The 15,220-nt window shown below is 45.1% G+C and overlaps 1 protein-coding gene across 1 annotated transcript; it reads left to right on the top strand.

The window, feature by feature from the left end:
• Positions 1-3,074: 3,074 nt before the first annotated feature.
• Positions 3,075-3,557, top strand: LOC124975236 (keratin-associated protein 4-3-like). Its single transcript, XM_047538045.1, has one exon. It carries the CDS (start codon positions 3,075-3,077, stop codon positions 3,555-3,557), a length of 483 nt encoding a protein of 160 aa, XP_047394001.1.
• Positions 3,558-15,220: the final 11,663 nt, after the last annotated feature.

Raw genomic sequence — 15,220 nt, 5'->3', positions numbered from 1 at the left:
TCTTCTTTCCTCGGGGACAAGCTTCGAGCTGGTTTTTAACTCCCTCTTGTTTCTCACTAAGCTGTGTAGAAGATCCTTGCCAAATGCCTGCACTGTCTGTATACTCTTACAACTGTCTGCTTTGCTCTTTGTCACTGCCAGGGAAATACCAACTGCCATGCCAAACACAAGCACTCAGCCCTCAGAGACAGGCAGGTTAACTAGAGGTTTGGATCCCAAGGGGAGGGACTGTAGGAAGTGCCTGCTCACCCATTGTTGTTTAGGATCTCACAGTCTTCCTAATTATGTCACATCAGTTCTGAGCGAGGTGAAGGCTAATTAAAAGCCTGATGACATGGGCAGCAATTGGAGAAGTCAACAAGATATGCAGTCAATCCCTTTTTAGTGTGAAACTGGGAGCTGGATATTGTTGCCTGCTAGCTCTGAACTGAGCTAGAGGAAATAGCCACTGGTAGTACTCCTGTTTAAAATCACCTCTTTGATCTCTATGGTCCCTGGGACTCTGGAATGGCAAATGGAGCACACCATTAGCTCCCAGCACTATATTAATTTAAGAGTCAGTCCCTTTGATGGGAGCTATAAAAGTTGGAGTGCTTGATGTGTGCACAAACTCCTCTCAGAGAGAGACTGTAGTCTTAGGATTTTGGCAGGAAGCAGAAATCTTATTCATGACCTGCCCTGACTACCTTCCTTGCCAGTTCCCAGACACAGGCTAATTAAGAGAACTGACCCTGGTAAAGCAGCTGGGAAAGTGTGTTGTCAACCCTCCCACACTCCCCAGGGGGAGAGACTGGGACTTGCTGTTATTGCCTGCTTGTTCTGAGCTAAGTCTGGAGTGGGGATGGGTTGGGGATGGGGGTTGGTGAATTGCAACACAGGAGTGCTCACCTGTTTGTTTAAAGCCACCTCTGTCCCAGAGGACTGGTAAATACAGAATCCTGGCCACTCCCAGAGCTAGGGATTTAGGAGACAATCCTTCTGGTGGAAGCTGAAAATGTTGGAAAACTCAAGATGTGGCTTAACTTCTGGGCAGAGGTTGGAGACTTGGTTTTATAGCTGGAGTGAGCTGGGAGGGGGGTTCTAGGGAAGTACCCACATACCATACTCCCTGAGACCTTAACAAATCTCTGCCCCATCAACACCTGGGTTAACCTTCTCCATTTTTGACAGTACATATATGTCTCTGCTTCCACCTTTAAGTTTTCCAGTGGCTACAGCCCCAGGCCCAACTTGGGCCTCTCATTCTGGGGATCCTGAAGCCCTTGTTCTTTTATTTGGAACATACTTTCCTGTTGCTTCATTTTTGTTGACTTTTTGTGCTTGTTTTGCACATGAAGTAAAGCAGCCCCCTCTCCTAGTTATTTTTCAGACTGACCTCATGTAGGAACTGAACCTCACTGTGCATCAGGATTGCCACAAAAACAAAACCAAAAAAGAATAGAAAGAGAAGGTCTAGGCTCCTCCCCAGACCTTCCAAGTCAGCCTCCTGTCTAAGACCCCCTGGTATCCTCTTCCAGTTCACAACAAGCCCCTTTTCTCTTGCCAAGGTATCACTCTCCATCTACCAAGCAGCTTCATGGTGTGTGACTTTGTAGAATGATTTTTCGTGAAATGTACTGGCAGTAAGACTTGGGTTTGTGAATCATCTTCCTATGGCAGGAGCAAAATCCAAAGTATTTAAAACACCGTAATATGAGGTCATCAGATAATCAGAGTGAACATCAGGCTTAACTCTAAAGCAGGATCCTGAAGTCCCCTCTGTGTTTCTTGGTCTTGACCCTTTCTTGCTAGATCACAAGGATGTGGCATTGAGAATACTCAGAATACTCAGGGAACTCAGGACAACGTCTGTTTACCAATCAGATTTCAATATTTCAACCAGTATGGTTGAACAGGTGCTATTGGATGAACATCAGGGATGCCCCAACCCCCAGACCTAGAAAGTCATGGTGAAGGTTATGAAATATGACAAAGTTTTCTTTCAATCTTTTTTCTGCTTATAAAAGAAAGGCAAGTCATCATTTATACAGTCAAAGACAAAGAAAATCATTCAGGAGAAAATAAAATTTCCATGATCCCATCAACCAGAGATGAGTACTATTAACTATTAAATAACAACTAGTAATGACGATATCAATATTTTCCTTTATACTTTAAAGAAAATTGGTCATACTACAAATTATATTTTTGTATAAATGTAAATGTTTTTAGTGACACAAGCATTGTTACCAATTCCAGTGGTGAATTGTGAAGGACTATATCCGTTCCAGATACATATTTGTCTTGTCTTGATTTGTTTTGGTGAAGGTAGGGGTTGAACTCTGGGCCTTGCAAGGGCTAGGACAAGAGTTCTCCACTAAGTTAAACCCCAGTTCTTCTATTTGCCTTTTAAAAGAGGAAATCCGTCAATATATTCAAGTCCAGGAAATGGGATGGCAATAGACTGAGTGTTCTATCTTTGCCCAGTGACTATTTCTGTTACAACTGACCACACTGGTAGATTTTACCTTGCCTTCCACAGCTAAGATCCTGTTTCTGAGATTTCATTATATCTCCTTAGGTCAAGTCTGTTTTTTCCATTAAAAACACTACAAAAATGGTGAGCATGGTATGACCCATAGATGGGGAAGAATGACTCTTGGATGACATGTCACCTCCACATGACCACTGCTCTGTGGAAGAAGCTGGGATCTTCAACATAGATAATGTCCACAAGGAAGGAAGTATGAGATGATTCAGCAGGAAAGAGCCGATGGAGTGAGAATCAACACTTAGTCTAGAATAGTTAGCCAGCATCTGAAGCAAGGTGATGCATGCAAAGGAAAACACACAGATATGCATCAGGAAGAGTCAATGGAATGGATCCTAATTCATCCAGAAAAGAAAACAATGTTTTCCATCAAACTCAGAAAATATAATTGCCCAATTTAACAATTGCTTACTTATTAGGAGAAACAATAATAAGGAAAGAGTTCTCTGAGGAGGGTATAAAAGATGGCCTGGGCAAGGAGGTTTTCAGATTCAAGAAATACACTCATTTGGAAACCCACCCAGAACCTCCAACCTCTAACACCATGGTTAACTCCTGTTCTGGCTCTGTCTGCTCTGATCAGGGTGGTGACCAAGGCCTCTGCCAGGAGACCTGTTGCCAGCCCAGCTGCTGCAAGACCACCTGCTGCAGGACCACTTGCTGCCGCCCCAGCTGCTGTGGGTCCAGCTGCTGCCGCCCAAGTTGCTGTGGGTCCAGCTGCTGCAGGCCCAGCTGCTGTGTGTCCAGCTGCTGTAGGCCCAGCTGCTGTGGGTCTAGCTGCTGCCGCCCCAGCTGCTGTCAGACCACCTGCTGCAGGACCACTTGCTGCCGCCCCAGCTGTTGTGTGTCTAGTTGCTGTAGACCCAGCTGCTGTGGGTCTAGTTGCTGTAGACCCAGCTGCTGTGTGTCCAGCTGCTGTAGACCCAGCTGCTGTGGGTCTAGCTGCTGCCGCCCTAGCTGCTGTCAGACCACCTGCTGCAGGACCACCTGCTGCCACCCCAGCTGCTGTGGCAGTTCTTGTTGCTGAATATCCTGATCTGGATCTGTGCAGCTTCTTGCCTTGGTCATCACTTCAGGCAGAGAGCATCTATTCAACAGAACATGTAGACTCCTGATATCATAAACTTACAAATAGATCCATGGAGTGATTTGGAAAATCCTCATCTGTACGTTATTTTTTATTCACTTTGCAGAAACCTTCCATTAGTAGTAATTTAGAATATGCAGCCAAATTCTGCATTAATTTGTTTTAGAAATCCTACTTCTAACTCAAAATATAAAACTCCTCAAATGTCATTTAGATTTTTTAGAAATTTTCAATATTTTTCTGTGGGATCCATTTTCATGTCAAATTGATGTTTTTCAATAAAATTTTTTTAACACTCAGAACACTGAAAGTATCCTTATTTCTGATTTATTAAATGATCTGTTCATATTTATGTCTCCTTTTCTTCTTGTCACAGGAGTACAAGTTATCAGCAGGGTTTAAAATTGAAAAGTTAAATTGGTATTCACCCATTAGATTTTTATCCAAACTAGAATAAAGTCTGACAGAAGAAATAGTAACATAAAATTTATAGAGGAATATTTTATGCTAACACATGTAACCTGAGAAGTATGAGTTGAAATTTCTGCTTACCCCCAAATTATTCTGAATTGATTTAAACCTATTTACATAGAGGAAGTTCAGTATAGACTATAGAACAGAAGGACTTGAGAATTCGGACAGAATTGGAATGGAGCACTGTGCTACATACCTGTTATGATTGGGACATTTATGTGTTTTAGACATTGTCCTCCCAAAGATTCACATGTTGGAGGTTTGGTCCCAAGGGTGGTGCTAGTAGAGATAGTGTGGAACCTTCAAGAGGTGGGAAGTCCTCAGGTCAATTTAGGGCACACTCTTGAAAGGGGTTAAGGTATTTCTCATGGGATCCTGGTGAGTTTTTGAAAGGGAATTGTTTTAAACCCTTGGGTCTGGCTCCACCTGGTCACTGTATGGTTTCTTGTATGAAGATGTAATCCCTTCCTCCCTCACATGCATCTGCCATTACTGTCACAAGACAATGCACACAAAAGGAGACCCTTGCAAGAGGCTGCACAATGCTGTTTAGACATACAGCCACCAAAAACATGAGCTAAATAACCTCTTTTTAAAAATTAGTAGCCTGCCTCAGTCATTCTGTTATAGCAATGATAAACAGACTACTTCAATTTTTTAAACCCAGGATTACTTTTCTTTAGAGAAAGGATCACAATACCTACTTATTCAGGTTGTCAAGAAAATTCAATGAGACAAAGGTGCTTAGTAGATGAATAAAAACACACTTTTACCTCCAACTAACCTCATTAAAACCTTTTCATTTGCATAAAGTTAAAAAAAATTGTAGTGGTTTCATAGACCCCACACTGAGTTTCCTCCAATCATCATATTTCACATAATTATGGTACATGTCAAACTCCAGAAATTGACATTGGTATAATTCACAAAACTTGTGATTTTACCAGTTTTACATGTATTCATGTGAACATGCATTTGTATGTGGAAGTATGTAATTTTTTTGTTTTGGATTCTGAGGATTGAATCCAGGGGTGCTTTACCACTGACCTGTAACCTCAGTCTTTTTAAAAGACTTACTTCTTGTCAAGTTGCTCACCAATATCACTCCCAAGTGATACCACACATCAGTGTTTGGATACAAGAGTTTCCTCAGAAAGTAAAGTCAGTAAATTGTTGGCAGGAAGTGTGGACTAATGCTAAGGTAACTGTAGTGTGAAATGCCTAAGTCTTTGTCATTACAATTTGCTTCCACTTCTTCTTACAGACATGCAGTGTCTATTTCTACACAAGCAGGTCTCAACCTGCTTTACTACACAGTGCCAGGAGTAACAGGACCACTTTGATGAAAACATTAGATGTGGCACAAAGGTGTTGAAGGTAAATACAATCCTAGGATATATATAGTTTTTAAAAATTCTTCCAAGAAATTCAGATACATTTACTCCTCCTGTTCTCATGTACCATACTGCATTCACGATCACTCTTCAATTTAAGAGTACCTCTGATATCTTACGTTGAGTTGCTTTCTTGTGCAAGCATGTTCAAAGCACTAGGAACCACATTTCTACCATTTGGCATAATCACCCTACCCTAATTGCATGATCTGCAAATATTTTTATGAGCACATTTAATGGAAAGATTGTCAACAAAGTTATGCTTTCCAAATCTGTCTGTAGAGAGACTGATCTAAGACAGGATTGACTACCCCAAGACCATACTAAGGTGGAAAATAGCTTGTATTTGGAGGAACACGGCAAAATGAAAGGATTTTCTGCCTCCTTCAGGGAATGCCTTGACCTACTGCAGTGAAAGAATCTATCTAACTATCTATCTATCTATCTATCTACCTACCTACCTACCTACCTATGCATCAATCAATCAATCATCTACCCCTCTGTTCACTCATCTATCCCAACCAATGGCCAGGCAGCATTCCTTATTTTCTGAAATACAGTCAGTTAGCCATTTAAACCTGTTTTTATCCTTTAAGCTTTTGCTACATTTTCACAATGAAAAAATGTAACTGGATGTCCTTTGATCTAGAAATCAATTTTCTACCTACCATTCTTTCTCTTCATCTCTTGCATTTTTGGAAAATGAAGAACTAGAGAGTGAGCTCTTATCAACAACTTAAATAATGAAACGGGAAAGTATAGGGGTTTGAAAGAGCCCAGCAATGCAACAGAGATGGAAATATGATAGAATGTGAGTTTGGGGTAAAAGCACTGGGTAATCTAATGTGGGTTGGCGAAAAAAATCCTCTGCATCTGGGTCTGCTCACAAGAGCATCTGGACTAGAAAACCATGTTCCTATTCACAGTGTGGGTGACTTTGGGTACAATAGTCACATACTATGAGGGTTACCATGGTGTCAGGGTATGCTGGTGGCTTTACTTTCTATGGATCTAGTAAGTCTTTGGAACAAGTTGATGTTTCTTGCCAATATTTTACTTACTTTCTTTAAAAAGAGTAGTCTTAAATATCTTTCTTTTCGGTACCTCCTTATCTGAGGGATAAGGCACAGACATTAGTAACATTCATCCCCAATGGACCACCACCCTAGGCTGTGTGATGTGGTTGTGCGTAAGGAGGTGCCACCCTGTGATATGCATGTTAACTGGGATTTTCATAAAGCAGAACCCTGACGAGGAAACTTTGCAAGAATGATTTATAAAGAAACACTCTCAGGAGGAATCTGGAAGAAACCATGTGAAGCAAATTTGAGTAGTAAAGGCCACTGAGGCAAATGGGATGCCAGTGAATTATATCATAATCTGAGAGGCTAGAAGCCCTAGAGTGGAGTGGAGCACGACCCTGGGCCCCCTAGAGGGAGATTGCTGGACCTTAGCACTCCTGTTCAGTGGTGACTAGTTGTGTGCCTAGGGCAGAAATGAGGGTGCAGATAGGATAGAAAGCATCTATAGTGGAGGACAGTTGCCTTCAGAACAGAGCATGTGAGAAGTGTGAACGTACTGCATGTCTATTAACAGTGGCTTGAAGATGTGGGACATTTAGATAAAAAGATATGTATGCAGAGAGTCTTATGATCCACTCAGCACACTTATTTCTCTTTCTCAGTTCTCTCAAACTTTATAGTCACAATTACTAGAGAGTTTTCCTGGGAGTGTTAATGGACAGCACATCTACTGATCTAGGTGACTGATCTGGTAGCATTACCTAGGTCTCATCCTGAGAATCCTGAATCCTTGTTCACAATGTCATTAATGCCCTGTTGGTGTTGCACTTGCCCATTTGTGGTTCAACCTGGGAGTAGAAATGCCACAGGTGCCTCCTTGGGTCATCTAGTGCTAAATATATTTCTTCTCATCCCTTGATGCAGCAGCACTGTTACTTCTCCTGAGGAGGAGTTCTGCTGCAGTAGAAATAGCTGCATTCTTTTGTGGCTTCTTGACTCCCTTGAGATGCCCAAAGTGAAAAGGTGACAGGCATAGCTTTCATTTTAATTTCCCCTGGATTCTTCTCACTTGTTGAGCCAGGACATTGTATCCACAGAACTTAAGCTATACAGGAAGAAGCACATATTTCAAGAAAAGGATCGAAGGGAGTGTAGGATAGTGAGACAACTCTTCTTTACAAGTCTTACTTCTGTCTTAGTGTTTTCTAACTATTGGGGACAAAGCACCACATTACATTCATTGATTCAAAGGGTATACTGCATCCTTAAGGATAGTGCTCCATCCTTACAGTTGTAAACTCCAAACTGGCACCACAGCCATGGTGTCAAGAGCTGGTGGCATCACAGTATATAATCAGTGGTGTCTGGATAGTGCTGAATAACGTAGGAAGAGTGAATCCCATGGTCGTGCATTCATTGTCCCAAACATTTGGCTATTTGGGTCTATTGATCCCAGGTGCAGTCATTTAGGATTTCATAGTGCTAAAGCCAATGCTCTGGAGCCCACACATCATGGTGCTGACTGGGGCACTGCAAGCTGAAATGGTAAGTGCTTATCCAGAATAAATATCAATCCTAGTCTGAATCAAAAAACTGACTCTAGTGGTCAAGGGGTGGTACCTTCCTAGGTTCTCCATGTTGTTCTCTTGATGCATGCCCAGATATGTAGCAGAAGGTGCCCCTTGAATTCTCCAGCTGGAACTCTTGAGCAAGGTATGAATGTGGCAGGCTCTTTGTGTGGCTTATCAGTCATTACTGGTGATATAGGTATCTTGCCAAGGTGTCCTTTGACAACCTCTTTCTTGCTCATCAGATTTGATATTCTGTGCAGAGTTCAGAATGTCCACTTCGTTTTTGACTACATGGTGACAAAGAGCAGGAGAATTACAGACTTGGATCAAGACACTTAGGAATAGCAACTGGAGCAGGGTGGTATGCACATCATATGGATCTATGGATATAAAGAACAGAATGTGGAGTCACATACTATAGGATGTAGAAGGCCAAAAATGGTAGAGCCATAAATGTAGTCCTGTGGATCAGTATCTACATGAGTGTTTACACAAGTGTATATGAAAGTTTAAAACAGTTTAAAACTAAATGAGCAAAGAATTGACCAGCTTTTGTGAGCTGAAAAGAAAAAGAGGGGGATGTGATGGACCATATGATTCTCAACCAGTATCACTTTTACCAAAATAGTTCCCCACCCTCAACTAATAGAGTACACAGTGGAGCTGGTTCACAGTGTTCACCTGCTCTGTTCACCAGGAAATTGTCCTTGGATGTAGATGCCACTTCATCTGGAGCTTTCTGTCCTATCTGCCCTTCCTCTCCCTGCCTCCCTGGAGTAGGGGTGCTGAGGTTCAGTGACCTTCCCTTTCACAGAGACTGAAGGGTGTTTTCACACACTCAAATTTCCTAGGGACTCAGATGAGAGTGGAATTCACTGAAACCACATTTCACTCTGCTGCTTCAAATGCACTAACTTGGGTCTTATGTTGTTTTCCAGATTTCTGCTCAGACCATTTCATTATTGATCTTTCCATACAAAAATTCTTGTTTCATTTTCTGTTTGAATGAATCCCAGTAAAAATACCACAGAGAGGCACATACTTACCCTCAGTTTCATCACCCACAGCCAAGGATGGTAGTCCATGTGGAAGAGAGTTGCTAATGGGCTATTAGGATCCTATCCCTCTGATATAGCATTTTGGGAGTTGGGAGAAAAGATTCAACATGACTATTCTAAAAGAAACTGACATAGTTGGAAATAAATAGTAATTAGTTTAGAGGATTTATCATTTCAGTGGACTGTAAAATCTGATTCATACTAAACTCATGACAACCATCAATATAATATGAAAATGTTTGCAAGGGAATTCCACTAAGAGAAAGAAACATAAATTATAGTCTGGGGGCTCTTGGGAAGAGATCCATGTATAGGGGATTGACAACACATAGGTTCTTGGGTAATGATAACAGAAAACACTGTAATGAACTTGGGAAATGATTCAGAGGAGTAATGGGGAGCAGTAGAAAGGGACATAATGAGCAGAACAAACCTGGAGCTGGTGAAGGTCATTCCTGTAGAAGATTTAGGGATAATTGGAAGAACTCATCCATGGGGAATCGAACTAGAGCATCTGTACCAACTCACATTAACTGGTTCAGCTCTACTCCTGAGGCTTGATATTCCTGTCCAGAGGTTGCTCTTCATCCAGAGAAAGTCCTCAGGCAGGGAGGTTCAAGGCTTTTTTTCCAAATTGTCTTCCTCCATGAGCAGGAAAAATGCTCCTGCAGCAGGCATGGATTATCTCCAATTGAAAGCTTCGGTTTGTTGCTGTTTAGAGAAGAAATATCATCAAAGTGAGAGAGGAGGACACACATGTTAGTTAATGTAGAGGTGGAGGGTCTACATGTGAATGCCATACATGCTCCAATTATGGAATGGAGGGAGAGGTTGTCATTGAACTGTTATAATTGTGCTCCAAGCGGGACTCCAGCAAGTCTATTGGAGTGTGTTGGATGAGGAGGAAGAGGAAAGGGCAGGTGAGGGTGCAGGGCAGCCAGAAGCAGAAACAGGAGGGGAGGAATGAAGTAGTGGTACAGCTACCAGTAAGAGGGCTAGCAGCACAGAGACACAGCAGAGACCTGAGTGGAAGCATCATCAGAACCCAGGGCCTGGGGCAGCACCAAGTGGGCTTGCAGCGGGTGGTGTGGGAGTAGGTAGGGCGCCAGTGTCTAAAGATGCAGGGACAAGGGCTGGAGCAAGTGGCAACATAGAAGCAAGGGCTAAATTAGCAAGAACCACAGCAGCATGACTGGAAGCAGCAGGAAACAGCAGCAGGGGCAGCAGCAGCAGGGGCAGTTGTAGCAAAAGGAGTCAGAGCAGCAGGGGCAGCAGTAGCAGAAGGAGTCAGAGCAGCAGGGGCTACAGCAAGTGGGGACACAGCAGTAGGGGAGGAAGCCACAGCAGCAGCAGCAAGGGTAGCAGCAGGAGCAGGGGAAGGGCTGGTAGCAGCAGCACCCATAGGCACTGCAACCAAAAGAAAAGCTGGAACCACCAGTGCTTGCGATGTAGTAGCAGAGGCCACAGCAGCCAGGGCAGCAGAACCTGGTTCTGGAGCAGGTGGTTGGAGAGAAGCTGGACTGGCAGGAGCCACATCCCTGGCCACAGAAGCTAGAGCCACAACAGCAGTTGCACACACTGTCAGAAAATGGAGGTTCAACAGGCTGTGTCCAGGGAGGAGGTTTTGAAGAGTGTTGCATCTGGCTGAACCACATGTCCTTTTATACCCTGATGAAGGGCACCTGGCCTCCCTGCCACCACGTTTCCTTGTTCCCCAATGGATTACTCAATATGCAATTAACATGATAGCTAAATTTGTTTTCGGGTGCATTACCAGATTGGATGGAGAAGACGAATTCCTTTTCCTCAAGTGTTAAAAATCAGCTGGCATGGATCCTCGATCACCTCCAATTAGATTTCCAGCTCTCACTCTCTCACATTGAGGCAATGCATGGCATTCTGTTTCTCTGAAGGGATGGGCAGCAGAGACCAGAGTGGAAGCATCATCAGCCACAGAGTCTGGGGCAGCACCAGGTGGGCTTGCAGTGGGTGGTGTGAGAGCAGGGGGGAGCCCATGGATAAAGATGCAGGAGCAAGGGCTGGAGAAAGTGGGGCCATAGCAGCGAGGGCTGAATCAGCAAGAGCCACAGTAACATGGCTGGCAGCAGCAGGGGCAGCAGCAGTAGCAGAAGGGGCGGCAGCAGCAGCAGGGGCTGAAGCAGCAGGAGCCAGAGGAGCAGGGGCTACAGCAACTGGGGCTGCAGCAGAAGCAACAGCAGGGGCAACAGCAGCAGGAACTGCAGAAGCAGGGGCAGCAGCAGCAGCAGCAGGGGGAGCAGCAGCAGCAGCAGGGGGAGCAGCAGCAGCAGCAGGGCTGGCAGCAACAGCACCCAAAACTGCTGCCACTACCACTGCAGACAGAGCCACAACAGCAGTTACTCATGGTGTCAGAGATGGACTTTCTCCATGAGATAAGGAAGGAGGGTTTGGAGAGAGGGTGTATCTCGCTGCCCCACATCTCCTTTTATACCCTGCTAAGGGTCACCTGGCCTCCCTGCCACCACTCTTTCCTTGTTCTCCTTTGGATTAGTCAATGTGCAATTATCACGTTAGCCAAATATGTTTTGGGGTGCATTTCCAGATTGGATGGAGAAAACGATTTCCTTTTCCTCAAGTGTTCCAACTCAGCTTGCATGGCTCCCTCTCTCACGTCCCAGTAGAATGTCCAGCTCTCACTCTCTCACACTGAGCCATCATATGGCATTCTGCTTCTCTGTGGCGATAGGCACGTTTGTTCTATGGTCACGGTGACTCTTCAAGTCCCATCATTCTTTCTGGAGGTGCATGAGGAGAACGCTAACACTCATCCAGATGCCCTACACATTCTCCATGGATCTGCACGGCAATGCTGTTACTAAGGTGTCATGCACTTTCCTGGCAAAACTCTATGGAGGACACCACCCATTGCCTACCATGAGGCATCACCTCTCTCCTAGGAATTCCAGGGATACACAAGGTTTTGGAAAGTGGAACCTCAAAGGGTGAGTCATGGACGTTTCTATCCTCTGGAAACCTATCTGCCAGGGGCCCTTTCCAGATCCTGAGGGCAATGTTGGCTGTACAGTCCACCTTCAGCATGTCATTCACGTCCTTCCACAGTCCACCCTCTGTCCACTTCGGAAGGAAGTAGTTCCTTCTCTTTGAGACGTCTTGTCATTGTGGTGGAACAGCTCATATTGACTCAAGTTTCCTGTTTCTGGGACACATTTGCCCCCCTACTGATATGCTCCAGGCTCTCGCTTCCTCCCGTAACTCAACACTCCTTTCTGGCTCTCTCTGTTGACTTGCTGTGCTCCCAGGATGCAGCGGCTCTCCTTCATGTCTGTACATCTTCTTCATCTGACATCACAGGTTGATTTTCTTTCCCTCGCCCCAAATCCACAGGCACACAATGAAAATGTGAAGGTCAAAGAAAACCCATCTGTCCATGGTTGAATGTCAGCTGATTCCTACTCACAATGAGGATCAAGTGAAAGCTTCCAATGCACACACCATCTACGTGCAAGGCTCAGAGACTATAATTCCAGAAGAAGGAAAGGCTTCCAGTGCCGCACTTGTTCCCAGCACATGGGGCGTGGAAGGAGAGAAATCACGTGGCTGCCCTATGAGATCATGCTCAGGTTCGAGAATGAATTTTCATGAAGAGCCCGGAGAGAAGAAGGCCCTCTGGTTCTTGCCATCTGGGAAGCTTTCAAAGGAAACCACTGCTCTGCTGGTCATTCTTTCTGATTTTCTCTTTTCTTCTAGATAGTGGGCTTGATTTTCTGCACAAAACAGAACTCTACCATATGTTATCAGTTTCATAGCAACATTAAGATGAAGTGGAGTGATTGCTTAAATCCCCTTGCTCCCCACACTCACACAGGTTTCCCGCTTTTCATTACCATCAAGAACGCTTTGATTGGTGAGCGTGCATGAGCCTACTGGATATGTAATTGTCACCCAAATTTCACAATGTTCCCTTAGGTTTCACTTTTGCTTTCCATGTTGGACTCATGCTCAGGGCTGCGTGCATGCCAGGCAACAACATCACCAATCAGCCACATCCAAGCATCTTGCTATGGAACCGTTGATGGTTTGAAGAAACACAACGCCTGCCTTCCCAAGATATATCCCGTGTATCCCAACTACAATTCAAAAGCCCTACAACCCATCTAATAGTAGAATGTCGTTGTCAATTGAGTCCAAGGAAACCCCCATGTGGAATTGGATACAACTCCTAGGAATTCGAGGTTCGTGGAGCAAGACAGGCAGAACTGCAGCATGGGATGAAGGATGCCCCCAAATGCCAGAGCAGTATCCGGATATCTGTGGACCAGCATCTATGGCAGTGTCTGTCCAGTCATGTATACAGTGCATATGCCAAGGTCAAAGAGGTTGAGACTCCAAAAGCAAGGACCTCAGATGGGGTGTTTGGGTCTGAACCCATGACTCTTCCTGCAAACCCATTCGGGAGTCTTTTCTGCATACCTTGTGTTTCTGTGCAAAGAGATGTTGCGGCTCCAGAGGTGACACCCCAAGCTACTATTGGCAAGAGCTTTAATGGATGAAATTTGTGGTGGACACCTTATCTCTTTGGGCTGCTCCTAGCAGAAGATTAAGAGAAAGAGAAAGCACTGTCATTCCCAGGCATCTGACCTCCCATTGCTGAGACAGTCCCAGCACTGTTGTATCCTGGGGCAAGAAGACATCGATTCAGCACTTAGGTGCACCTGTGCAGACAAGGCTGGCTTTGGTTACTCAAGTGTTCACTGCAAATGCCATTTCGTAGGACTCCAGAACACTGAGGACATGTTCACGAACACGATGGAACCCTCAGGTGACCCCGGTGGCACTCTGCCAGGCAAGTCAACCAGATCAGTGCAAGTGCTATCCTCTCACCCAGCGAAGATGACTTTCTAAAGAAGAAGGCCTCATCCCGTGGAGTGAACAGAGTAGAGACAGACGGCAATGTGATGGAGCTGAGGATTCCCTGGGGAGAATGATTTGACCAACTTGGCTCCGGTCCACAGCCAGGTGACTTTCACTGGCTCTCTCTGACTCCTGTCCACCTGTTCAACCCTCTGCTTACTAGGCGGTGGTCTTCAGTCCTTGGCGGCTCTGCCCTAAGGTTCTTCTGCTCTATGTGCACTACCTTCTGGTGCCCTCCTGGGATCACTGGTTTTGCACATGAGGAGGAACCCTGAGTTCCAGCACCTGCTGAGTCGTAGCTCTGCTCCCACTCCCCACCTCAAACTGACTCTGGTTTTCCATGAGAGTGAACCTCCAAGATTCTAACATGCTTTCCACAGTTGCTTCCACGTTACTCCTTATAATGTTTTTATGCATCTTCTGGACACAAAGCTGACTGTCAGGTGCTTTCTTCAGTGAATCCCACTTAGTGTGCTCATCACGGGGAGGCGGCTACCTAGAAAAACCATCATTGCCCAAGGCGTGGGGGTAGGTCCAACAGTGGAGAGTTGCACACACTCTTCTCACCCATTCTATTATCACTGAGTTAAAACTATGTAGGAAATCACCAAATTGAATATTCTAATGAGCCTGTGCACACATGAGCCAGTTGCTGAGGATGTGAAGCAGTTTGGAGAAGAAAAACTAGTGTGGACCCAACTACCTTCCCCGCATGCCTACTGCCTGAAAAGTGTTCAAGGGAGCCCACACTGAGAAGAGAAAGGCAGGTGTGTGGATCTGGGTTCCCTTGCCAACAGAGCACGATGACGGCGTTGAACAGGACGTTTTCGGTTTGGGAGATGCTTTAAGGCAGTGCCAGGTGGCAGTAGGAAATGAAATCCTGAGCAGAACAGCCGTGGCGTGAGCAAAAACGCAGTGGGCCTGAAGACTTCTGGACGATTGGAAGGTCTCGCGAAGGGTCATTGAGCTACAGCATGCATGCCCCAAGTCCCACCCACCGCATGAGCTCTGTTCCCGGGGGCTGGGGCCCCTGGCTGAGAGGTTGCTTTTTATCCACTGAACGTCCTCAGGAATGGAGGTCCTGGGGCTTGCTCTCCAAAGCATCCCCACGCACGAGGAGGGTGAAAGCTCAGGAAGCTCGTGTGGAGCATCTCCAAGTGTGTCGTGGTCTGT

Source organism: Sciurus carolinensis, unplaced genomic scaffold (assembly GCF_902686445.1).
Source record: "Sciurus carolinensis unplaced genomic scaffold, mSciCar1.2, whole genome shotgun sequence".
NCBI lineage: Eukaryota > Metazoa > Chordata > Mammalia > Rodentia > Sciuridae > Sciurus > Sciurus carolinensis.
Note: the sequence above shows the minus strand (reverse complement) of the source record. Positions and strands in the feature narration are given on the sequence as shown.

Coding starts and splice junctions, on each gene's coding strand:
- LOC124975236 (XM_047538045.1), top strand. CDS start 3,075: ATGGTTAACTCCTGTTCTGGCTCTGTCTGCTCTGATCAGGGTGGTGAC.